General features: G+C 37.3%; 1 protein-coding gene across 2 annotated transcripts; it reads right to left on the bottom strand.

The window, feature by feature from the left end:
• Window positions 1-2,221: 2,221 nt before the first annotated feature.
• On the bottom strand, window positions 2,222-25,869 carry TMEM33 (transmembrane protein 33). 2 transcript variants are annotated; one of them, XM_027836681.1, is made up of 8 exons: window positions 25,789-25,869; window positions 25,507-25,578; window positions 21,016-21,110; window positions 20,314-20,501; window positions 18,605-18,672; window positions 16,773-16,906; window positions 10,316-10,399; window positions 2,222-4,039 (listed from the first exon to the last, which is right to left on the bottom strand). In XM_027836681.1, the coding sequence occupies exons 2-8, from the start codon at window positions 25,549-25,551 to the stop codon at window positions 3,910-3,912; spliced, it is 744 nt and encodes a 247-aa protein (XP_027692482.1). In that variant the 5' UTR covers window positions 25,552-25,578; window positions 25,789-25,869; the 3' UTR covers window positions 2,222-3,909. The 2 variants fall into 2 exon arrangements, with proteins under 2 accessions (XP_027692482.1, XP_027692485.1); XM_027836684.1 differs by lacking the exons at window positions 25,507-25,578; window positions 25,789-25,869 and adding an exon at window positions 21,749-21,990.
• Between the last annotated feature and the right edge of the window lie 1,441 nt (window positions 25,870-27,310).

The following is a 27,310-nucleotide window of genomic DNA, read 5'->3' as shown; positions in this document are numbered from 1 at the left end:
CAAGGGTTTTAGGTGTGGTTGAGTGGTTCCCTTTGATTCTTTATAAATATCAGTTATATGTCATTCAATAGGCATTTACCATTCCAACATTGCCAGGAACTGTTTCTCGCTGAAGAAATACAAAGAAAGGCACTATTCCTGACTTCAAGGAGTTCATATTCTAATGGGTGAAACAATAGTTAAATAATCATATATATTCAACACATATACAGACTTGATGGATGGTAATCTCAGAGCAGAAGAATGGGAGATAAAAGAAAGCCAGGCAAGCTAAGAGGTAGAGGTGAGGAGAGACAGCTTTCCAGGAGGGCATGGGGGACAGCCAATGGAAAGGCATGTGAATGGGACATGGAGGGTCACGTGCAAGAGTAGGCCAGAGTAGCTAAATCACAGAATGCATGGAAGTGAGTTATTTTCGCATGCTCAGTTCAGCACTTAAGAAAATCACTTTGGCAGCTGAGTAAAACATGGATCTGATAGAAAAAAGACTCGAGGCAAGGAAACCAATTAGAGGCCTGTTGTAATAGTTGAAGTGAGAGGTTATAAATGCTTAAATTGGCATGGTGACTTTGTTAGTGGAGAGAAGGAACATATATAAGAGATCTTGTGAAGATCAAAATGACAAGATTCAATTATAGATTTGTCATATCAGAAGTTAAGTGAGAGCTAATGATGACCTGCAGGTAACTCAGGTTGCAAACTAGGGTCACTAGTATGACAACAGTGCCTTAATAGTAAAAGAAGATCCAGAAGAGTTTGGAGGATTCTCCTTTACTTTAAATTTAGAAGTGTTCATTTGCTGCTATTATGTGAAAGACTCTAAAACATTCCATCTTTGAATGAATAGGAAATAAAGGCACTTGGCTTTATTTTTTCAAGAAGGAAGGCATATCTGTATCAAAGAAATAAATCTGATTCCGAGAATCTCCAAGTCCAAACTGGATTTAAGAAACTTGGTCTTTTTTTTTTTTTTACTATTGTTAAACATAATTAAAATTTGTAGGTAATTTTATACATACTAAATAAAATTGGCATGCCTTGACATGACATTTTTAAAATTTAGTATAATTTCAATACTTTGACCCCATCCAAGGGGACCGTATCTCCTAAAGTAGAAGGACCTTGTTATAATATAATTTACCTTATAATGTATCACATGGTTTAGACTCTGAAGACAGTATTGTGGTGAACATTAAAGAAACTGTTGAGTATTTTTCTAACAAAAGTAAGATCAGAAAAGGAAGAGGCAGTTATTGAATACTTTCAATTTCTATGAACAAAAACTTGTTCAAACAAGTTCAACTACCTAGTGACAAATACCAACTTCACTCTGAAATATCTATTTCTATTACAGCATAGCCCAAATAACTGATGCTAAATTTCCATTATGTAATCCTATGGTTTTTAATCAGCTGTCACACAATACAATTGTTTAATACATACTGGTATTAAATCAGTTGGCTGCCCAATATCTGGACTTTGAGTATGAGATAGACTTATCTAACTAGTTTATACACAATTACTAAAAATTATTTTATGGAGGGCTATTAGGTAAAATCTGTCTGTGGGACTGCTGGCAACACCAGAATTTGCCCATTTTGGACGTCTCTACATAGCACTTTTTCCTAGAGAAGAAAATTATCTCTATTGGCTGCTCACTGGCAAGCCTTCAGGCAAATAAAAATTTGGTGATCACAAGGAAGATAAAAGGTATTTTATGCAAATTCACATTCTGAGCTGTGATCAATATTATACTTACTTTCTAGAAGTTATATATAAATGAAAATGAGGTTTAAAAACAAATCTGGATTTCTACTTTGCCAAAGACAAGCATAGAAGAGACAACAACTGACTGTAGTAACCATTGGTCTGACAACCACTGGGCTACTTAAAACAAACACCCACCACTTCTAGTTTTAATGTTATAATTGTCTTTATCAACAACAGAAAATATTTTCTATTTTTTCCATTATTTCTGAGAAATAATCATCTTCAAAATAAAGAAGTCAGAGTACCTGCTTTAAACAATATTTTACTTATAAGTTCATGAGAAGTAAAGCATGCTTCATGGTAGAAATGAAACACACAAATAATAAAATTAAAATTATTCATGGATTTTAAATAATCTATTTCTTTTCTTGTCAAAAATTCCTGATCTAATAAAGAACACTTTTCCAAAAAAAATAAAAAATTCTTAGTTAGAAAGGAACATACCGGTTAATTTAATTTTACATTCACTTTATTGCTATAGAAATTTTAGTTATAAAACCATCAGATTACAGATACAGTGATGATAAGGATAGCCACAAAAGAGATCAACTGTATGTTATGCAGTTGCTTTTCCAACCTAGTGGATAATTGTTCCATAAATAGTTGATTAAAGTGAGCTCAATCAAATAAAATAAGAGCAATCAAATAGAATTATTCTAGTCCATTTGAAAAACATTGCCTTTGTGCCTACAGGCTGAGCAAAAAGATCATGGACAACTGATGGTTACTGACAAGTTACTAATGAATGTATTTTGATAAAGTCTAAATTACATGCACACATAAAAAAAACTAGTTACAAAGAACTAATATACCTTACTTTGAACCACTGAAGTTTTGCAATACTTTAAATATTTTCCAATCATGCAAGAGTAATAAAAATCAGAATGAGCTTTATAAAGGAATTCAGTGAGGCTCAATGAACAGGATTTAACAATTCATACAAATAAAGTCACAGTTATACACTGTATCCAACTCTCCAAAATTTATCTATTACAGAGAAAGGATACATACTGTATTCTTTTCATCAGTTACCTTATATATAAACTTTCTCATGTAACTTTTTAATCAGGTTTGCTGGATGAACATAAAATCTATATGGCATAAACTTCATTATTATCAGAATAAGTCACCAAGTATAATCACTTGAGCTTACAATTAATCTTCAGCTAAAGGCATTTATTTCATGTGGTGTCTCAACAGCTGCAATCTTTTATGTAAATTCAAGCCTAAGAAACCAAGAAAATTGGCAGTTTAGAATCTAAATTATGAGATCTTAGAAAGAGAATACCTGAAGTGTCACCACACGTATTAAGAAGGGGGAACAAGATTTTCTGTTTCAGTTTAGAATCCTAACGTATTCAAATTCTTTGACAAATTCTAGTCAAAGGATCGAGTGAATGGAAGATTGCACCTTACAATACATACCTATTGACCTTTGTCCAAAATGGTTATGCAACTGAAATGATTTTACAACCACACATCTAACAAAGGTATTGGTTGAACTTTTTGTAGTCAAAATTATCCAAGTTACTAACAAGACAAAGAAGGACTAGCCATTAAAGTATGACAAAATCCTCTTCATAATCGTGGGCTAAAGAAATCTATTCCATAAAACAGCATAGAATCAATTTGCTTGTTTAGATGAAGTTTTAAAATATATGCAGTTCCACTACTTCTGTTGAAAATTATTTTGTTGAAATTATCAAATGGAAGAAAGAATACTGTCAACACATCCACAAATATTAAGTGTGGGACTAAAATCAGGAGCTTGCACCACATGCAAAGGGCAGCTAACATGAGCTGGCATGAAAGAAATTTAGCAACTTTGTGTGTGAGGAGGGGTAAGAAATTTATATAATTGGTGGTGTTAGGCATGGTTTCATTGTTTTAAACTATTTTGTCTTTAGCTTAATAGACTTTTGCTTATAAGATGCAAACCTACTTACACCATGAGCACAATAATGTTTTTCTCAGAAACCAAAAAGACTTGATTTAATACACTATAGAATTAAACATTTTTACAGAAAGAAATTACACAACCTGGACCAAAATCAGTGTAATACCTGGCATTTACAATCACTTGCAGAAGTACCAACTGCTTACAATGTTCATGTTACATATAATTTAACTTATGTTAAACTATGCAACTGTTGGTGCCAATCTGCTTATAAAAGCAATGCTCTGGAGACACAGTCTTCTCACAAACAACGGACATGCAGGTTTCATTATTAGGTGTTCAACAACAATCCTCAGTTCATTAAATAAGGTCCTGAAAAATAAAATTATTTTCTTTCAGAAATATAAACACAAAGCAACATTATTCTAGCAAGTATAAAAACAAACAGTAAATTTTCGATTGTTAAAATTCCCCTCACAAGTAAAATTACTTAAAAAATGCATTCTAGGGACAACACAGTAAAAAAATCTACACTACTAAAATCCTCAAAATCTAAGCTTCATATATCTTAATTGCCTAGGAAAGGTTGGATTAAAAGCATCTCATGTTCCTGAATACAAGGGTGGTGAGGAAGAAAGCAAAGCAAAAGATCCACTGGGTTTTCTATTCAAATTGTATAATTTCTATGAATTTTTAGTCTTAAGAAATGCTAGAGACTATCATTTCAGGAGTTCCTAATGAATGAAGTAAAAACTTCTTTTAAAGATTTACTTTATTGCTTTCCCCTCATAAAAATAAAAGGCATCTTCTATCTAGTCCAACACATTTCTGCAGTGAACACTAAAACAGCGGCACAATAGTGACCAGAGTATAAGGAGTTTGCAAGATCTAGAATGCCTCTGACACTTTACTAGCTGGGAAATCAGAGACTCAATTTTATATATGCAAAATGGGTATAATAATACCTATAAGCACCCCTCACAGGATTATCTCAAATGAGATAATGTATGCAGAGTGCTTTGTAACAAGTCAGTAGCAGAGCCAATTAACTGCAGCCTATCTCATCTGCTTAATTCCAAATTTTGCAACCTATTCAAATTTTAAAGTCTATTTTGAAAACTACTTTCATGTGTCATTGGTCAGTACCCATCTTCTATTCATGTATTAGATATCTGAAGAGTCACCTTTGACTCCTCCCTTTGGGGGAGGGGCTGTCTATACCAGGGCTGCTTCTGGGCCCATTATATATTACAGCAAGGATGTGTGCTACAGTGGGCATGTAAGCTGCGGGGAGAGAAAATAAAGTAGTAAGAATGCTGGAAAAATGCAAGAGCTGTGTGGATTTGGCAAAAAATAAGAGGAGACAGAGTATGAGACAGCAAATAGAAGCCACTGTGGCTGACACTGACCTAAGTGACACACCAATGAGAGACTTTCTCTAAGAGGCTGGGGCCGGCAGAGGCACAAGGTCCAGTGGAAACTGTCAGGCTTCCTTTGGGACAATGCTGTGAGCAACCAGGACTATGCCTGATCTTGAGGAAAGGGGAAGGGTTCTCTTGGTTCTCCATGTACCCATACAAGTCAGTCAGCCAACCAACATTTATTAAGCATAGGTGCTAAGCACCATGCTAAGGCAGTCCCTGCTCTCAAGAAACTCAGTCTAATAAGAGGAGACAAGCAAACCACTATGTACAAACAAGATCTAGACAGACTAAATTGGAGATAATAAACATATGGAAGGCATTAGAAGGACTGTGAAAGACTTCTTTCAGAAGGTGAGATTTTTGCTGATTTTGAAGGAAGCTGGAGAACAAAGGAAGCAAGGAAGAAAAGAGAGAGAGCTCCAAGCATGGGAGACAACCAGAGTTGAATAAAACAATGTTTTGTTCAAGGAACAGCATGGAGGCCAGTGTCACTAGATGGAAGGTATGTGTCAGGTAGTAAGGAATAAGAAGATTGGAAAGATAGAGAGAGATACAGGTTATGAAGGGTTTTGAATGCCAGACATTTTATATTTGATTCTGGAGGTGATAGGAACTCACTGGAGTTTACTGGTGGGGAGGACGACATAGTCAAGACCTTCACTTTAGGAAAATCACTTGGGTAGCTGACTGGAGGATAACTGGAGAGGGGATAGACTTGAGGCAGGCAAACCCACTAACAACAATCTACGTGTGAGGTGATGAGGGTTTTTTACTAGGGTGGAAACAATGTCAGAGGACAGAATGGATCACATATGAGAAATGTAAAGGTAAAATCAAAGGACTTGACAATAGATTGGATGGGGAGAGAAGAGGGTAGAAAAACAATGAATCCTAGGTGACCAGGAAGACAGTGATACCCTTGATAGCAATAGGAAAGTTCAGAAGAAGGGAGAGTTTGGAGTGAAAGATAGAAATTCAATTTTGGACATGTTGAGGTTGAGTTTAAGATACCTAAGAACATCCAGTTTGAGATGTCTATAATGCTGTTAGAGATGAGTCTGGATTTCAGGACAGAGGTTAGGGTTGGATAAAAAGATTTGGGAATCATTAGCTTAAAGAGGATAATTGAATCCATGGGAGCTGATGAGATCACCAAGTAAAACAGTATAGAGGGGACAAAGAAAAGGGCCCCAGGACAGAGCTCTGGGGAACACTCACCATTTATGCATGTGAAGATTCAGCAAAGACAACTAAGGAAAGGTTGGGATAGGAGGAGACCACAAATAAAGTATTTTCATGGAAACGTACAGAGTAAAGACAATGTAAAAAGACAAAGATTAAGAAAGCAGGATCCTCCAGACCACCATTGCTGCTTCTATCCCAGCCCTCACAGCCATCATCAGATTGAGTAACTTCTGTGAAAGCCAAGCCCCCCCACCAAATGCCAACTAACTACCACTCACAGGACAGGCAAGGCAGCTTAGCTGAAGCAGCAGGTACCCTGAGTATTGTCTCCCCATTAGAAAGAAGCAGGGACTGCCTTACTTTTCTATTTGTATACCCAGCTTAGTACAGTACCTGGCACAGAGTACAGATTAATGAATGCTTACTGATTGACATCATTCATTCATTCAGAGAAAGCCACTGGATTTGGCAATTAAGAAATCATTGGTAGAACTGGGGAGAGCAGTTTTGGTTAAATGATGAGGTTGGAAGTCAGACTACAAAGGGTTAAGGTCCCTTTCTATGTTTTTTTATTGTGCAAACAAAACCTGTTCTATAATTGAAAAAAAAAATTGAGTGCTTTTTCAAACTTCATAATGCTATAAAAATGTCATTTATTACAACTGCAGTATAAGCTAGTTGGAAATAGCAGTGGGTATGGATTCAGGAAACCTAGGTCTTGATATTAACTCTACTACCAAATAGGTAACCCAGGCTAAGTCACAAAGATCTTCTATACATTTGTTCATCCATCAAATTATTGATACTTTCTCTAACTTACCTTGGAAGAACACTGTGAGGTAGGTGCTACTGATAAGGTATCAAAACTATTACAGTTCACAAAACAGCAAATTTTTCCTACCTATCTATAGACATCTAAGCTTATTTTCAGTAAGCTGGCTTTTTCCACTACTTTAAGTTTTCATAGAAATTTGTTTCCACATAAACTTTAAGTATGTTAATTAGTAGACATTAGCTAATACTCCGTTGGCCTTCTCAGTCTTCTTCATTTCATTCTATGACCACAAATTTTTCTGATCTGTCTAAATGACTAAAGGGTAAGTATGTGGAGAGAAATGGCCTACTGAAGTAAACAAGATATTGGAGAAAGCGAACCTTTGGAAAAAATTTAATTGCCTACAATAATGAAGGGGAGTACAAAGAAAGAAGGGCCTGTACACACTCACAAAACCCAGTAACAACAGCGCTCAACTGCTACATAAGGCTCAGATTAGGAGCTTTGCAAAGACTACCTCTAGCTGAGGGAGCCCTAAATTAGGAAAATGGAGGAGGGGACATATACTGACATAACAAGATAGAGAGGACAGAAACTCTTTGGGGGAAGAGCCAACACAACAGAAAAAGCCCAACAGGTTGCAACACAAAATTCTTCTTTACGTTGTACAGGAAATACTGTCAATTTAATGATGTGGATTTCAGGATAATGAATGAACTTGGACACAGTATAAAGTATAAAAAGAGTTGATGACAATTTTTACAAACGTAGAGGTTTTCGGTTAAAATGTATAAAAACTAATCACATAAAATTAAGAGGAAATAATACTTAAGAAAATGACAGACCAACACCAGTAGCTGAGTAACAAATTTAAGATGAAGCTATGCCATCTTTCACATGTTTCAGTTTTACTACAACTCTGGTTACAACTTCAGATTAGCCATATATCTGTTAGCTCAAGTCCTGATCACCTTATACTAGGTGGAGAGCTGCGTCCTACGCTATTTCCCTGCCTCCTTCAATGTGCCCTGTCCACTACCAAAACAATGATCTTGAAATGCTCTGATTATGTCAACCTGTATGATGGTGGAAGGTAGAGCCATTATAAGAGAAAGGATGGGAATAAGCAAATATATAGCAACCACTATTTGCCAGGCACTGTGTTAAGAGCTTTATAAATATTACTTCATTTGATCCTCAAAACAACCCTGTGAGGGGGGTGCTATTAGTATCCCTATTTTAAAGCTGAGGAACCTGAGACAAAGAGTAAGGGACTTGTCCAGGGTCATATAGCTAATAACTGTCTGAGGCTAGATTTGAACTCAGGTCTTCCTGACTCCAGCCCTGGCACTCTATCTAGGTGCCACCTTATAAAAGCCAGGTGTATGATTAAGGAAGTTATGCTGTGAATTGGGATCACATGTGTGTTGCAACTACAAGCACATGCTTCCTGTAAAGAGAGAAAATATCCATACACCACTGTGCAAAATACACTAAAATGCTTTTTACCTACCTATCATGTTTATGAGCTTGGTAAAGTTCTATGTGCATTGGAGTTAAATAACCCAGGCAAGACTTATCTAAGTGCAAACTGTAAGTGATAAGTATGCAAGTGACTACTAAGCTAATCACAGACCTGGTGGAATACTTCTTCACCCTTTTAATCAACCATGATGTTCAAAGACCTCAAAATATGGATCAGGAGCAGAGAAGAAAAGATACCCCTTCATCTTCAAATTGAACAAGGGGATAGAAGAAGAGAGTTGGAGACAGCCAGAGTGCAGTCTCTATCCACTAACATTCCCTGCTTTCCATTAGTGGGTGGCCACACACAACAGAGACATTCCCTCTGGGGAGACCAAACAAACTCTTGGGGAGATACAGGCTACAAAGATAGCCTGTAACCTGTTGTAAAATGGGTATCCTTGCAGATATTGCTACATAAATGAAATCAATAGCACATAAATATGGGCAAGTGTGTTATTTCCACACTACAAAGAGGACTTCATACAGGGAGTGGGGTGGGGGGTAAGGGGGTGTGTACTACTCAGATCATACAATTTGGCAGAGCTGGGCTTAGTACTTATTCACTATGCACATAGTATTAACTAGGTTCTTGCAACCCCAAAACCACATCCCTCCCCAGATTCCTTAAATAGATCCTAAATACCTACAGGGTAAAACTCGAACTTCTTAGCTTGACATTCAGGATTCTCACAAGGTCTGAGCCCAACTTACCCTTCTAGGTTTCTTTCCAATTTCTTACCTTCCTGAACCCTCTGCTCCAAACAGAAGGTCTCTCTGCTATCCCCCTAAACAAATCTTGTCTCCTCCTTCCATACTATTTCCCTTCCACTCCCCATTTAAATATTTTCTTTTCTCCCCCCCATCTAAATTCTGCATATTGTGAGGCCCAGTCAATTTGCTCTTCCTTTCTGAAGGCCTCCCATAGCTCCGGAGCCCACAGTAATCTCTATAGGTCCTTTAGCAACCACTGCCTGTACTATTCACTGGCAATTCATCACACATGGACCTGAAACATAACTTATACGGTACCAAGCAGTTATTTCTCTACAATGTGGTTAGCTGACTTTTCACGTGTATGCCTCATTTGTAAAACTATATTGTAAGCCTCGTGAGGCTGGGAACTGTCTCATCATCCTTGTGCCATAGTGCAGGTTCTTTCATGTAGTAGATAAACAAATTTATGTTTGTTCCTTTGACTTCAGACTAGAATAAATGCGACACTTCAGTCCTCCACAAGATCCCTAAATTTGCCACAGTGTATGTGGGTGCTCCATTCACTAACAGCTTAGCAGAGTCTTTGTCAGTTCCTATGGCCAAAAATATTCACCCTATGATAACCTACTGGCTAGTGATAAGCCTCTCTAAACCCAGTGGGCCAACCAACAGCAGGCACATGATTCACTGCTAGACTTCTATGCAAAGCTTTTCAAGTTTGGAAGAACCAGTCAGAGCCTGTGCTCATTCCTGGGACAAAGCCTTCAAGAATCCAGGACCAGGGTCCTATACAACCGGACATTTATGGCACTTTGTAAAAATATTACGTAGCCAATAATGCAAGTCACACTTGCACAACAAAAATACATTAAAATTTTCTGAAATTTAAGAGTAAATTTCAACTATTTCTAAATTTTAATATGGCAACTATGCATTAGATCATAGAGAATTTATAAAGCTAATGATTATGATATCTTTCTTCCTTAAAGGTAGATGTAAGTCTTTTGTAAGATGTAAACTTACCGACAATATGGATTTCTCCGGGAGGAGTATCGCAGAGTAAGAAATCTGTAGTATATGAAAGGCTGGAGTAAGCTTCCTTGACCACTACAATAAAATAACAAAAAACAAATGTAATGAATGACTAAATTCACTCTATTTCATCATTAAACATTTCACTGTATCCTCATACTTTATTTAACACATTCTGGTTGGAGAGTTGGTACAAGAGAGCAAAATATGTGCCTTTTTTTTTTTTAAAAAGGCAATTGGGGTTAAGTGACTTGCCCAGGGTCACACAGCTAGTAAGTGTCAAGTGTTTGATCTGAGACCAGATTTGAACTCAGGTCCTCCTGACTGCAGGGCTGTTGCTCTATCCGCTGCACCACCTCGCTGCCCCCCTCTTCCCTTTTTAAACCAGATTCATGATTTCATCATTGCTGGGAGTTCCTAGTGAGAAGCTTCCTTTACCAAAGTAGGTCGGCTCTTTCTCTTCAACTTAACTTCTCAGAGAGTTGCCTAGGACACTGAGAAGTAAAGTGATTGTTCAAAGTCACAGTCAGGATGTGTCCAAGGAAGGACTTGAACTTTGTTTCTGGACTGAAGACCAACTTTCTATCAACTAATGCCATCCTGCCTCCCCACACATATCTTTTTTTAAATTACATTTTTTATTTCATTAAATATTTCCCAATTATATATAAAAATTTTTTAATATTTAAAAAATTTCTGATTTCTAAATTCTCCCCCTTTCCCCATTCCTTCTCTCTACCTTTTAAGAAGGCAAGCAATATAATAAATTATACATGTAAAGTCACTTAAACATTTGCATATTAGCCTTTATACATGTCTTTAACAAAACCATGCATACCTATCAAAAAAGAACTATGTTCAGATACATGCATACAAAAAAAATCATAATGCAGTAAAGCATTAAGAATTTAAATGCACAAAAAAAGGACATGTACATATAGTTTCATAGCAACCAGAAGCTTCTGCAAATTAATTTATCTGTTTTAAAACTGTGGTTTTAGATGTGTGATGATTAAAACAAATGTTTACATTTATTTTCAAACACTGAATTTTGAGTGTTACTTGCTATCAAATGTAGAATCATACGACCACAAATTTAGAGTTGGAAGGGAACTTACAGTTCATATATTGAAACTAAGGCCCCAATATTTTGAATCATTTGGTCATTTGGTCATTGCTAGGTCAGGCTCTTAGTCCTCTGACTACAAGAAGCTCTTTTTACTATGCCACACTGCATCTGGAAAGATTATTTTAACACTAGCTACAAATTTTGCTAATATTGTAGAGGGAAATCAGAACTACGAATGAGGTCATACAATGTTAAATATAGAGATTAATTAATTAAATAATATTTTAAAATAATGATTAATATTTCCTATTGGTAACTGCTTAAAATCTCATTTGCTTACTATAAGCTACATAACAAATGAATTTTTACCTATAAAAATCACTAGCTTTTTAACCATCTTAATATTAGTTTAACTATTGGTACGCTAAATGTGAGATTTTTGTACAGCAACCAACAAGCTGACATACTATTTCAGGACCTGAACTATATCAATTTTGACAATATAAATGAAAGACAAAAAGAAGGTGCAGAAAATGGGAGGACAGTTCACACTTCTTTGCCTTGGAGGGGCCAATTAAGGAGTTGGTGGAATTGGTTTTATCATGCATCCAAAACAGTCATAAACATCATTTCATGAGATATTTGGTCATCTCATGTTAAAGGATTTATAAAGAACATCAGCAAAAATGTCACTGCAAAAATAACTAGAACTTGTGCACACATCAACTTCTGTTGCAGAGGATGATGAGCTGGGAAAATTTTGCAAAGAACTCATTAAGATACAAATCATGCAAATCAACATATACTATAATACCTGGTAACTTCCAGGCAAAAGCGTAGGGGAGGATGATGAAAAATAATGGAAAATGACTCTGGATCAAGAACTGAAGGAAGTCAAAGTCCTACAGCTCACATAGAAGTTTATGCCTCTATACTATAAATACTTTGTGGAGATGCTGGACATGGCAATCACTAAATTACATCACATACACAAAAAATGGAAATTGTCTATGCAGGAAATAATTGGGCTCTCTTGTGGGTATCCTCTCCTAACCAGCTGGTCCATAAACAGTCAAACAATCAACTTCCTAAATTAAAATCAAAATCAACAACAAAGTAAATGAATAAAATTGAGAAAATAATTCTATGCAAACAAAACAGTTCCAAACTGACCTTTTTAAACAACCTTAATGCAAAAGAATGGGCAACGGAGCCTAGAAAATGTAAATAAAATGATCACTCAAAGAAAGGAAAACTCTAATGGTAAAACTAATGAAGATCCCAAAGATGAAATAAAGAAACATATCTTCCTTATAGGGGACTACCTGGATAGATTAGTATATCCACTGTCAAACACTTTCTCTGTATAAGATGTTTTTGCTTGATTCTTTTGGTCACAAGGGAATGAATATGGAGGGGAGGTGAAGCGAGAGGTAATAGTGGGAAATAACTGTGATGCAAAGACAAAGCAAGGCATAAATAAAACTTATTTTTAAAAAGAAAGAAAAATGGGAAATTGAAAAATATATATTGACAGACACAAGCAGGATTTCCTATGAAACTTTAACCAATGTAAAGCAATAGCCACAATAAGAAGGCCAAAAGAATCAATGAAACTTCTCTGCAAATACTTCATTTCCTTGCCAGAAATATGGACACCAAAGGCAACATTGGTTTAGAATATAAACTCATTTGTAAAATCTTGGGTTTTCTGTTTTTTGCTTTTTTTTTGTCAGGCAATGGGGTTAAGTGACCTGCCCAGGATCACACAGCTAGTGAGTGGTATGTGTCTGAGGCCGGATTTGAACTCAGGTCTTCCTGACTCCAGGGCCAGTGCTCTATCCACTGTGCCACCTAGTTGTCCCATCATTTGTAAAATCTTAAACAGGAAAATTGTAAACGATTAAATATGCATACTGTTACCTCATAAAATAGTACAAAGCAAAATGAATTTGTAGAAAGCTTCAGATGAGAACCAATTAAGTCAGATGATCCTAAAAGCATTTAAGAAGGAAAGTGAAGACAACTGTTCTGGGCTGGGTCTGACTCAAGCCAGAGTTTTGATAATTTACTCGAACAAAATGGACACTCAACCCTTAAGAAAAGTAGATTTACTTATCCATAGCAGACTATTCAACAAGGACTAGTACTGAGGATATCTTGAGTTGATTCAGCTCAAGTTACCCATTATGACCTATCAGCCAAGCACCAGAATATTTCTGCACTATTCTTGCTGTTTTGTACTCAGATGATGAGGGAGTAACACCAACAGTCTGAATCTTTAGTCTTCTAAGTAACCAAGTCTTTTTTTTTTTTAAAGGCAAGTGGGGTTAAGTGACTTATCCACTGCACCACCTAGCTGCCCCCTAAGCAACCAAGTCTTAAGGAAGGTCTCAACACCTTTTAAAGAAAAACTAGCCCAACTTGTATAGGGGGAGAGATTTTTGTGCTTTTATCACAATAAACAGATGAAAATGGAAAAGACTTTTTAAGTTTTCTATAACAAACTATGTCCTTTGTCAATGACAGTAGGGCCACCACATTTGGATGCTAATAACCTAATTCATAATATGTCACACGAGAAAATAGAAATAGCCTTTAAAAAAAAAAATTTGGGAAAACCAGCTGGACCAGAGCAAGTCTCTTAAATTGACTAATTTTGAAAGCACTGAGGAACTAATTCTCAAAATATCTTAAAAAGGAGAATCTACATAACAGATATTATGACTAAAAAAAAGATCAAGAAGATATCAAGATAGCTAACTCACATATGCCTACAAAATCTTAATGACAAATAATTTGTCATATATTCTAGAAGAAAAATGAGACAGGACAAGCTTTCACAAACAATATTCTACAGTAGATTACACCTTTACAGTGGTACAATTTTTATACTAAAAAGTACAGAGAATAGAAGATTCCATTGTGCTTATCATATGGTAATTGGAAAAAAAAAGTATTCAATTTGGCATGGCCAAACACCACCTTAACAAATCTCATTCAAAAGGTGTCTCCCATGCTTATGTTAAAATAATACAAAATTCCTTGAAAGACATAATAACTGGGATAATTTCGTTTGATGACCTACTAATTGTTGCAATTTAGTAGGACATAAATAGGGAGATGTCTGTCTGGCAAGGGATATTTTCCACTGTCATGGAAAACATCCAGCACAGTCAAAATATGATCTATAGGCATTCAAAAGAGCTCAGCCTAACTAAACAGGAAAAACCAAACAGATGAAAAATGCCAGTGGTGCATGTCCCTAAAGCTTATAAATCAGTATGTATTTCTTGGACAGTCTGCCAAAGGACAATGAACTTGGCCTAGAATTGAGCAGAAGGAAGAGTGGAACAGATTCCATTCAGATTATTGCTCAGTGGTTTTAATGATCCCAAACTTCTAAATCCAAAACCTATCTTTGTAACACCAATATTTCTGTGGGGATGTTATATGACTTTAAATCACAGAATAGCACAGGTATCTAAGCATTAAAGCTGTGAGTCATCCAAAGAACAAAGGAGAAACATGCAGTAGTTCTAAGCAGGCTGTAGCATATTATCAACAAAGAACTGAATACATGAAGTAGTATAAAAGAGATGAGAGATGCGGACTGGAACAGGAAGTGGGCAAATCATATATTATAAGAGATAAAAGTAGATAGCTTACACACTCTACCAGCAGTACCTACACAATAACCAGGAGATTTATGTCTCCAACATGTTTGATGACCACATCCTGGATAATGAAAAGTGGATTTAGAAGAGAACATAGACAAGAGTGACCAAAAAAGGTACGAATAGGTTGCAAAATGCAATTTTGGAGGAAGACCTAAATCAAGAAGATCATAGATCCATCAAATTTTCAAAAGAAGTAAATATTACTACTATAATGCCCACCACTATGCTAACAGAGATACATATGCATTACTTACACACACACACACACACACACACACACCCTTTGAATAAGACCCTATAAGATGGTGTTTTACCATGCTAAATCAAATACTTTTTTTACAGTCATCAAAGAAAAAGCACAGTAGAATCTTGTATTCTTTGTATCTTTTAGTGTATGAGTGAGTGTGTGTGTGTGTGTGTGTGTGTGTGTGTGTGTGTGTGTGAGTGAGAGACAGAGAGAGAGACAGAAAGACAGAGAGACAGAGATTAGTAGCATGGTCAAGTACACATACTGGTTAGCATGTCCTTCAGTTAATGGGCTAAATATTATCTTCTTACTTAAAACCACAATATTACTCAGCATAAATTCTTCTAATCAAGAGGTATGATAGCAATGAGACGAGATATTTGTTAGTACAATATCTAGTATATATTAGGTGTTGAATAAGAACTTATTCCCTTTCTTATTGTATAGAAGACAGTAACAGTCTAAAAGCAAGAAAGGCAGGTTAATAGAGAATCTTTCCACTTCATATGAAAAAACTTGTTTTAACTATTTAAAAGTTTAATGCTATGAGAACCATCTTAAATTCTGCTATTTATTAGGCAAAATAATATTTTCGATTTGGAAATCTGACACAGTAGGCACAAGCTAAACTAATTTCCTTATCTGACGTTACAACTTGTACCCAGATAAACAAATGAAACAACTCACAGAAAAAAGTAACCAAGCGTAGGAATTAGGAAATCTAAGGAATAGGAAGATGTAATCCTAAATTCCCCAGGATATGTCCTAAGAACATACAAATAATTACTTGTTGAACTGAATTGAAAAGAAGCAAGAAGAAACAGTAGAAACCTTTACCACTGTGTCATGACCTTGAACCTTGCATATAATAGACTTTAATAATGAGTGAATGAAATTACTTAAATGCATGAAAAGATTTGCCTGAGGTCACATAGTTACTGGCAGAAAGAGACTAGAATCTCAATTTGCTGACTTCCAATCCAAGGCTGCTTCCTGGCTTATCACTTGGTTAGAAAGAGACTGAAGGAGAAATGAATAGTTTTCAGGTATATAAAAGGATAACATATAGGCAGGTAATAGTGAACAGCATTTCTACCCTCAGGGGAAAAGAATAAATGGGCTTACATTACAAAAGGAAGAACATACTGGCTCCAAGAAGAGCAAAACACTGAACTATGGAATTTCTCAATCTCTCTTAAAAATTAGCCAACGGGAAAGAAAAAGAAGACACATGCATAGGTGCACATGGGATTTAAGTTCATCCAGGGCAGAGAGCACTTTTATTTTTGTTCTTGTAGCCCACGTACTTATCACAGAGCAGCTGACACACAGTGGGTGCTTAATTGACATCTGTTCACTGAGTGTAACAGTAACACGTTAGCCTCTCTTTTTCCATTACTCAATATCATTAACCTAAAAATAATGCATCAAATGAAGTACTTGTAGTCTTACCTGAGAAGCATAAAAACTGTAGCAGGCATCAAGAAAATTTCATTACATGCAATAAATTTCAGAATGTTCTGTTGATTAGCATTTAATTTTTCCAAAATAGATCTTAGTAGAGGCAAACTATTTGAACCCCTTGCCTAAAAAAAAAAAAAAGAAAAGAAAAAAAGACAAATTATAAACTATAAAATGTTATTCAATTTCCCAATTATTTTCTTAATTAGTTAGCAAAATGCCATATGCAGCAGCAAATACAATCAATCAAAAATCTGTATGGATTAATGCAAAGCAAAGAAAGTGGAACTAAGACAACAAAAGTCACAATTAATAATGCAAAGGAAAACATCCCTAAAAGACATCAGAATTCAGCTAAAATATAATGCCTAATCTTGTCTCCAGAGAACTGAAGATGAACTATACACTTCTGTGCTCTTAGGAGGGAGATGGTAAACTACAAGCACAGGCTGTTGGACATGATGTCATTTAAAGTTACATGTTGGCTTGTTTTGCTTAACTGTTCTGTTATAAACAAGGGGTGTATAAGAGGAACAGCTTACTGGGAAGTGACACGGTATAAAAAAATTATAAATCACCAACAAAAATTTAAAAATATACATATAAACAGATGCCAACTGTGTAGAAATAGAGGTATCTCATACTTGCAAATAATTTTAGTATAAATTAACAACAATTGGTAATGTCAGAAGGAGGCTTAATTCATATGTGTCTTTTACCCAAAACAATTTTATTTAGGTCTATAACCAACTATCCAATAATGCCCATAAACCTCAAAATAAATAATTTCAAAAAGAATTTGTGCTTTTAGGTTTTATTGTTTTAAGGACATTTTATATATTTTATAAGTTAACCAAAAAAAAGAGAACTTTCCAAAATGTTTTTCTCTTTTAATGTTTTAAATTAGATTTTCTGTTCTCCTCAGACGAAAGCAAGTTAATGCACAAAGCTGATCATTTCCCTTACCATATTAAGATTGATTGATGTTATACAGGTTAAAAATGTGACAATTTTGCTAGTTAAGTGTGTAAAAAAGAATGCCTCACATTTATATAGTAATTTAAAGTTTACAAAGCATCTTGCATAAGAGTCAATAGATAAATGGCCAGACTTCGGGTCAGAAAAAGGTTCAAATTCTGGCTCTGACATATATTATGTGGATAGGGACAAGTCATTTAACTTCCTCAGTGCTCCATGATAATACTCTATGACTCAATTTATAAATGGATTCAGAGTTCACTGGTGAAGGGAGTTTCCACATTGGGTATTCCTGACATCAACTAAATCACAGGACCAGATTTAAAATGACGAAAACCTTACATACAAGGAAATTACCCCGTCCAATTACCATGCTTTTTGCAGAATCACAGTGACCATAAGAATAGGAAAAAACCTCAGCACAATAAAGAAATCAGACATTTGTTCACTTTAGAGTACTTACACCCTAAAATAGTCAGGCATAAAAATGCCAGGTTTTTGTCATTCTCCACCAATAAGAAAAAAACAGAAGCAGGCCTAAACATCAATGTGCAAAGAACCTTGACCATCCAGCATATGAGAGCTGAAGGAGTAGAATTAGGGTTCAAAAAAACTAGGATTATGAAACAAAGATCATACAGTTTTGAAACAAACTGTCATTTTTCTCAACAATCACGAAAAAGCCAAAATTAAAGCCATTAAATTATCACCTAATTTAATAGTAGTGATAGATAAGAGTACAGAAATTTGCTTGCTACCCTAATTGTCAAGATGTCTTAGCATTCTTACACATAAAAAATTTAATCATAATGAGATTTTTAAAATTTATCAAGTGACATACTTACATCAAGAACCTTTTTTGTATATGTAGCAGCATGAAGTAAGGAGAATAACAAGACTGGAAAGATACTCACTGCAACAAGGAGTTAAGGAGAATATCTAAGATTCATCAAATACTTTAAAACAATTTATACTACAGCTAACTATATTCAAATGATCATCCCATCCAACGCCAAAGGAAAAAAATATAAACAAGCATAGAAATACAAACCTAGATAATCCAAAATTTGAGTACATTAGTATTGCTTAATCTTTTTTTTATAACTAAATTAAAATTAAACATCTGGCATCCATAAAAAGGAAAAGTTAAAGCCGCTATCTTCATTCTCTTAAGGTCATACTTATTTATATCAAAAGATTTATTGTACATATTGAACAAAGTTATCTCTGTCTCCAATTATCAATAAAATGATATATGCTTCTTTGGGTACCTTAAAAGACCTTTCTGTCCAAAGATGGTTTCAGTATAGGGTTCAGCTAGGTATCACAAGGGCAGCTAGGTGGCACAGTGGACAGAGTGCCAGGACTGGAATAAGGAAGACTCCTCTTCTCAAATTCAAATTTGACCTCAGACACTAGCTGTGTGACCCTGGGCAAATCACTTAACCCTGTTTGCCTCAGTTTCTTCATCTCTAAAATGAGTTAGAGAAGTAAAATGGCAAACCATTCCTGTAACTTTGCCAAGAAAACCCCAAATGGGGTCATGAAAAGTCAGGCACAACTGAAAATAACTGAACAACAACAACAACCCACTACAGACCCCAGGTTTCAAACCTAGCTGACCCCAAGAATGATTTGGCTAGGGGCAGCTAGGTGGTGCAATGGTTAGAGCACAGGCCTGGAGTCAGGAGGACCTGAGTTCAAATCCAGCCTCAGACACACAACACTTACCAGCTGTGTGACCCTGGTCAAGTCACTTAATCCCATTGCCTAGCCAAAAAAAAAAAGAAAAAAAAAAAAGAAAATGATCTGGCTAATCCAAACCACACAGAGACAAGTAGCCTAACGTGAACAAAAGCAAACAAAAATCACAAGAACTCCTTGTACGTTAGTCAGCTGTACTATGCAATTATCTGTTGCTGTGGTTCAGCCACGTCCAACTCTCTGTGACCCCACTTTGGGGTTTGCTTGGCAGAGATACCAGGGTGGTTTGCCATTTCCCTCTCCAGCTCATTTTAGATATAGGGAAACTGAGGCAAACAGGGTGAAGTGACTTGCCCAGGGTCTCACAGCTGTAAATGTCTGGGGCTGGATTTGAACTGAGGAAAATGAGTCTTCCTGAATCCAGGCCTGGCACTTGATTATCAACTGTGCCACCAAGCTATCCAGATATGTCACTGGGGTTTCTCTGTGCCAGGGGAGGAGATGAAATAGGACAAGGGCCTAAGGATGAACCTTCCTTGGAACAAGTCAGCTGACAGGAGAGGGAGGCAGAGCCAAGAAGCCCCAAGTAATACCACAGATATCTAACTCTTCAGAACCCCAGGAGGAATGAACCCCAGCTTGAATGTTCAAAAGTTCTAAGACATGAGGTGTAATACTGAAGCTCATAAATTCATACATTCACATTTTACTATCATAAGATTATGAGAAATATTAGGTGAAATGAATGCTCATTGATTAGGTACCATGGTAACCCAGCGTTCAGGATTTGCTGAGCCCTGTCACACAGAATAATGCTAAAGTTCAAGGTAAAAACCACAGATAAGGATACTTGTAACTGGGTAAGAGTTGACAAAGATGAGAGAATACAAAAGGTAGTGGCAGCTGTCTTCCAACAAAGCCTGGGCCAGGAAAGCCCTGCTTAACTGGAAGTGTGGTAATCTTTGGTGTAGCCGCAGAGCACTGGTGAGAGCATTGGCCAGCAAGGCACGCTGATAAAAGCTGGCGGCTTCATGCAACCTGCAAATTACCGGAGGAAAATATCATACAACACAAACAACCACTGCAAATCTTCCTCAGTGGGGAATTGCATCATAATTGCACAACACTCAAATTCAAGGCTTACCACTGATGGATGAGATTACTCTATACATATTCTTCAGGTATTATTAAAAGCAGTATCATTCCATATAAATGCCCATCAGCAGCTACCAGGTTTTATAAAGAAAAGAGTCATTCTACCCATTAAATAAAACTAAAAGTTTTAATAGTCCAAACTCATTATCTGGCTCCACCAAACCATTTTTGCTAAAAATTTTGTATAACATTAGTTTTCACAAATATTAAAGAACAAAATGTTCCTCAATTTTAAAAAAATAACCAGCTTTTAAACTCCTGGGAAGCAAGGATTGATTTATTTATCCTTGTATCTCCAAGGATACCTAGAAATTCTTTACAAATAGTTGGTTTCAATAAACAGTTATCGAATTCATGATCTAAATAAACATGCAAAACAAACAGGCACAATACATACCCAAGAAGAGGAAGAACAAATAAAGCAGAACAGTAAACTGTGAACAATCGAGAAAGCCACATTGCTGTGTCCAGCTTATTGGTCATCATAAATTGCTATATTTAAAGAGAAAAAAAATTAAGAAAACTTTTAGTAAATGAAACCTGAAAATTCTGTTCTGTTAGGATGAAGTGGTATTTTTCCTAAACAAAATAATTTAAAGTTAGCCTTTAAATTTTCCTTCAGAACACCAGTTAAAATCTGACAAGGAGTCTTTCAATTTTAAAAAACAAATATTACACTCAATAAGTTTGTATGAGTGTATCAGGATGAGATAAATTTTACATTACAATGATTCTCAGATATTACTAGTAAAGATGGCCTTTATGCTATTATTGCAAGAAAATCAAGAAATGTATCAAAATACAAAAAATGAAAACTATACCTAAACAGAGAAAACTTATTAGATAAGAAATAATAACACTGGCAAGCAATAGATTACAATTTTTAACAAAGATCAAAAGTCCTCCTCTATAATACATGTAATATTCATGTTTTAAATTTTTTAAAGAATAGATTATACTCAGAAAAACTATACAAATTGTGAAAGATTTTGAAAACAACATATGGAAGACATCAGCACCAGGTACACTTTGGGTCAAACAAATCTTACAAAGGCCTATTTCTGCAAACCAAAAGAGTTCAACAAATAGACATTAGCATTTCCAGGACTCTCCATAGTAATCAAAAGTACCTTTCTCAGCTCTTTAACACTAAGTTTCTCATCCTCTTCTTATAAAATTTTGTAAAAAGGATGGACACTCTCCAGGCTTCAACCTGTCATTCTCCATTTCCTTGGCCATCTCCTGCTTAACTAAAAACAAATCAAACTTCCTTTCTTTCTTTTGTGGCTTTCCATACTTTTGTATCCACCGTTACAAATGTTAGCCTTGTTTAACTAGCCAACTTCTTTCTTCCCTCATTCAAAAATCCACCTTAAATCTGACGTTCATTTTTTGGCACCTCATAAGTGAATTTAAATTTTCATCCCAACCCATCAGCACACATTATACTTCCACTTCACATCACTTTTTCAGTTTCTAATAAAAGAAAAATGAGAGATAGATTAAGGGAAAATAATAATCACACAGTGCTTTAAAAGTTGCAAAGCAATTTACATATATTCTCTCATCTGATCCTTACAACAATCCTGTAAGAATAATAGCTAACATTTCTATAGTGTTTACTATGTGCCAGGCACTGCACAAAACTCTTTACAAATATTTCATTTGATCCTTACAACAAGCCTGGGAGGTAGGTGCTATTATCATCCCCATTATAGAGATGAAGAAACTGAAGCAAACAGAGATTAAGTGACTTGTCCAGGGTGATACAGTGAGTATCGGAGGTTGGATATGAAGCCAGATCTTCCTAACTCCAAACCCAGCTCTCTATCCATGGTACCATCTAGCTGCCCCCAGAAACGTACTATTATTACTCATTTTACTGATTAGGAAACAGAGACTCATAAAGGTTAAGTTATTTCCCTAAGGTCACATAGCTACTGTCTGAAGTAAAATTCAAACTCAAATCTTCCTGACTCCATGGTTTCTATCCACTTTGCCACCCAGTCGTCTCTAAAAGGCACACAAAACACTAATTGTGATTTTACAGACTCCATTTCTCTAAGTATTTTATTTAATATTCTCCAGGGTAGTGATAATTTAATTTGCAACAACTTTTTTTCAAGTTACTGGTTTACACTTGTTTAGCTTATTTGAAAAGAGTTCCCTCAAAACAATTTGGTACTGATTAAAAAAATAGATCAATCAGTGCAACAGATTAGTTACACAAGATACAGAATCAAAGGAATCGAGTAAGTTAGTGCTCAACAAACACAAAGTATCCATCCCAGCTACTTGAATAAGGATTCACTTATTTAACAAAAAACTGCTGGGAAAACTGGGTGCCAGTGTGGAAGAAATTAGATTTAGACCAACAGTTTATAACTTATATCAATAAAAACTCCAAAAAGATTTATGACAGACATAAAAGGTCACATCATAAACAAATTAGAGAAAAGTGGAAAAAATTACCTATCAGACCTATTGATAAAAGTCTATGACCAAATAAGAAATTAAGAGGATCACAGAAGATAAAATGGGTAATTTTAATTACATAAAATTTAAAAGTTTTTGCACAAACACATCCAATAAAGCTAAGATCAAAAGAGTATTAACTGAAAAAAAATCTTTGCAGCAAGTTTCTCTGACACAGGTCTCATTTCCAAGATCTATAAGTAACTGATTGAAATTTATAAGACTAAAAGCCACTCCTCAATTGAGAAATTGTCTAAAGATATGAACAAGCAGTTCTCAAGGAAAGAAAGCCAGGCTATTTATAGACATACGAAGAAAATGCTCTATATCACTAATAATTTAAGAAATACAAATTAAAGCAATTTTGAGATCTCTTCTCACACCTATCAGATGGGCAAAGCTGACAAAAAAGAAAATGACATATGATGGAGGGGCTGTGGGAAAGCAGGCACGCTAACACACTGTTGGTGTAGCTGTAAACAGGTCCAACTATCCTGGAAATCAAGTGAATAGTACCACAACAATGTATACCATCAGTATTATAAGAACTAACAATTTTGAAGATTTGTATAAACTGATGAAGAATGAATTAGGGGAAATATAACAATTTATACAATAACAGCAACATTATAAAACAAAAAACTTTGATAGCTATAATGAAACGACCATCCAGTATTCCAGAGTACCAATGATAAAATATGCTATCTACCTCCTGACAGAGATATCATTTGATTCAAAGTGCAGAAGCAGATATATTTTTTTGAAAATGGTCAATGTGGTAATTTGTCCTGACTATGCATATTTATTACAAAGGATTGCTTTTTTCTTTTTTCCCCAACGGAGTAGGGAGACTAGAAGGATATAAAATACATTTGTTAATTAGAGTAGTAAAATTAAATAGTGAGAATTAGTAGTTAAGAGCTTAATTTAAGTTTTAATAGCTTAAAACTTCAATAAGACTTTTGAAAAACTCTGTATTTATATTGAAGATAAGGGCTGAGGGTCAAACAGGAGGCCCCAGTCCCTAATTAAGTTCACTGACACTCTAGAGTACAGCCTGAACAGAGATTAAAATATAATTCCTGCTTGATTTCAATGTGCAATAAAAAATATACATATATAAACAAGTATGGTTTTTTAAGTCACCATGACCCCACAAGAACCTTTATGTATGGTTTAGTGACCCTTGTTTCTTTTGAGCTTGACATCCCTGTTCTAAGTGATTCTTATACATCATTATCTTGAACAGTTGATGACTTACAGAAGTAGGATGGGAGAAATGTAAGACACTGCCCTAAGGCATTAATATAAGTTCCTCTTAACATAGTTAAACTCTTCCCCTTTGAAACAGATAGTATTTCAAACTGCAGGTGTTTTGTTCTATTCAGAGGAATAAGCTCATATGACATAATCTTCACAGCCCTTGAATTGTTGACTATCAAAGGCAACAACGAAGAAGACATCACTCACATCCAACGTTTTCAGGGAGAAGGAAAGCAGGAAGGCACCATTACCAATGGAATTTTTTTAAAAAGGTGAGTCATGTGCTGCTACTGAAGGTGGTATAGTATAGTTTAGTCCTGCCCCATCCTCAACTCCATTGACCTCTGTCCATAGGGTTTTCTTGGCAAAGACACTGAAGTGGTTTGCCATTTCCTTCTCCTGTGACTTGACCTAGGTCAAACAGCTAGGAAGTTTCTGACGCTGGATTTGAACTCTGATCTTCCTGACTCTAAGCCCATCTCTCTATCCATTGTCAGACCTACCTCCAAGCACTCAACCTCTCTACAGGTAAAGTGAGAGATTGAACCAGATAAGAAAGATCCCTTTCAGTCCTAAACCTAGGATCTAAGTTTTGGGCCATGAAGATCATTTACAATCTAAACCCCTCTTTTCAATGAAGCTAACTCCCCCCCCAAAAAAGAACTTCAAGTTCACACGAAGTTCAGAGGCAGGATTCCAACCCAGGTTAGAATCTCTTACCCTAAACCCTGTGGTCTTTCCACCAGGTTCTCCCCTCCTCCTACCCTCTTGTTTCTCTTCTCCTGCCCAGTTCCTCCTCCTCTTCTTGGCCTATTTCTGCTCTTTCCCCTCCTCCTCCTCCTCCTCCTCCTCTCTTCTTCCTGCCCCGCTTTTCCTCCTCTTCCTCCTCTCTTCCTTGTGCCCTGCTCCTCCTCTTCTTCCTCCCCTCCTCGTCCTCTCTGTCCCTCTTCCTCCAATCCTCCACGGGAATCCAGGGCAAGACCATTCCCGAAGCAGCAGCAGCTAGCTCAGTGACCACCACCTGTAGCCCTCCATCAGCAATGACAGCCCCGAAATCCCCACACTTCCGGGGTACGCCTGCAGGGCCTCCCTCCCCGGGACGTCCTCCTGCACACTAGAAGGCCCCGCCCCCCGCACCCCGAGCACTTACCACGGCGCCCGCCCCTTGGGGGCCGTTCGGGGCTGGATCCGCCATAAGGGAGAAGCAGACGAGAGGGACACCCTGCGGCGTAAGAGAGAAGAGCGATGGGGCGGGAGACAGCGCTAGGCCCGCTCCTTCCGATCAGCCCCCTCCACCCCCCTCCCGCGGCTGCCCCCGCGCCCCCTCCCCCCCAGCGGCTGCCCCGCCCCCTCGGGCGCCCCCCACGCCCCCGCAGTCCAGGGGGACCCTGGCCGAAGGGTCTCCCAAGAGCCCAGGCCCGGGCGGAAGTACCTGCTCCGCGCCCACTGTCAGGTTCGTGCGGACCGCGGGATGCGGCGCGGCGAAGGCGGCTCCGAGCGCCCAGGGAGGCCCGCTTTCCGCTCCGGCCAGCCGGCAGCACCTCCAACCTCCTCAGCCGCAGAACCCCCGGGGACCCGGAAGTGATTCCGCTATTCACTTCCGGGGATGGGTTTCGGGGCCGGCGATCCCGGAGGCACGACCGGAAGCGTAGTAGCGTAGTTTGCGCTTTGGACCCGCTGCTGGGGAACTCCCGGGGGAGGGTGAAGTTTAAGCTTAAATTCTGGGGCGCGGGCGGGATTTGCCTACCTCGACAAACTGATTCCGTCCCGGAAACGGATCTTAGGCTCAAACATCTAGAGCCGGTAGAGGTCGTTTTACAGATAAGGAAATGGAAGCCGAGAGGCGGAGGGAGTTACCTACGGTACACAATTGGCATTGAACCCAGGTCCTCCGATTCTAAATCCTTCGCTTTTCCCCGCACTGTTCCCTACTGCTTCCCTCAACAATCCTTTCCTACCTTGAACCAAGTTACGGCAGACCTGCCCTGGCCCCCAGCGCGAGGTGTGGGAAGGCAGCTCCTGCCAGAGAAATGGCAATGCCCACGGTCGGGGCGTTTGCCTAAGGGTAATAGACCAGTTTCATAATCTGCCCATTTTCCCTTTGCCCTCCGACCTGATCCCAGAAATCTTAAGATAGAAGAATAAAATTTAAGTGCTGGTGGGGTCCTTGAAGGTCATGTAGGCAAGTTCTTTGTTTCACAGATGTGAAGACTGAGGCCAGGAGAGCCTCAGAGATTTACCCACGGTCATACAGGTAATAAGTACCAGAGTTGGGACTCAAGGCCAGATCCTCTGACTCCAACACGTTTCTGGGAGGCACTGCAGATGCTTGAACCGGGCATCAGAACTCTATATTGATCCTGGCCCTCAGAACCAGCTGTGATGGGTTATTTCCCCATTTGTAACATAAGGAAGGATGACTTTTAAGTTTCTCTTATAATTCTAAAATATCTGACAAAACATCTGTAGCAAAGCTGATGATGAGCTCTCTTGTGTGTGCCAGGGTTATGGGTTCTTGCCAACCTCATTTGCTGGCCATCCTTTTTTTTCTCTGCTTCACTTGCTTACTCAGGATCATAAGAATGGAAGGAAGCACTGGGATTCTCATTCTATAGATGAGGAAACTAAGTCCCAGAAAAATGAAGTGACTCCTTTTTCTACTGTAGAATGTGACTAATCAACCAGTCCATCAACAAGTATTTATTATGTGCCAGATACTCTGCTCGGTGCTGGAGATATTAATACAATGAATGAAACAATCCCTATTCACAATCAGCTTGCATTCTGATGGGGGGAGGGGAGTTATGGAGAGACAAGTACATATAAAAAGATTCAGCATAAATATAAAGTCAATAAACACAATTCTCTATGAGATAGTTAAATACAAAGTAGTTTGGTAGGGAGGACAATTGGGAGGAAGAGAAAAGACTTAATGCAGGTGGTGTTTGAGCTGC

This window comes from Vombatus ursinus, unplaced genomic scaffold, assembly GCF_900497805.2.
Source record: "Vombatus ursinus unplaced genomic scaffold, bare-nosed wombat genome assembly UNPS02014818.1, whole genome shotgun sequence".
In the NCBI taxonomy this organism is placed as follows: Eukaryota; Metazoa; Chordata; class Mammalia; order Diprotodontia; family Vombatidae; genus Vombatus; species Vombatus ursinus.
The sequence above is the reverse complement of the archived record's forward strand: the minus strand, read 5'-3'. Positions and strand labels throughout refer to the sequence as shown.

Excerpts from the sequence above, each read along its gene's own strand:
- TMEM33 (XM_027836681.1), bottom strand. The coding sequence starts at position 25,551 with ATGGCGGATCCAGCCCCGAACGGCCCCCAAGGGGCGGGCGCCGTG. Across the intron at positions 18,673-20,313 it reads CAACTCTTACCCAGTTACAA|TGAGTATCTTTCCAGTCTTG; the intron begins GTATCCTTATCT and ends TCCTTGTTGCAG. Across the intron at positions 16,907-18,604 it reads ATACAAAAAAGGTTCTTGAT|GCAAGGGGTTCAAATAGTTT; the intron begins GTAAGTATGTCA and ends TTTTTTTTTTAG.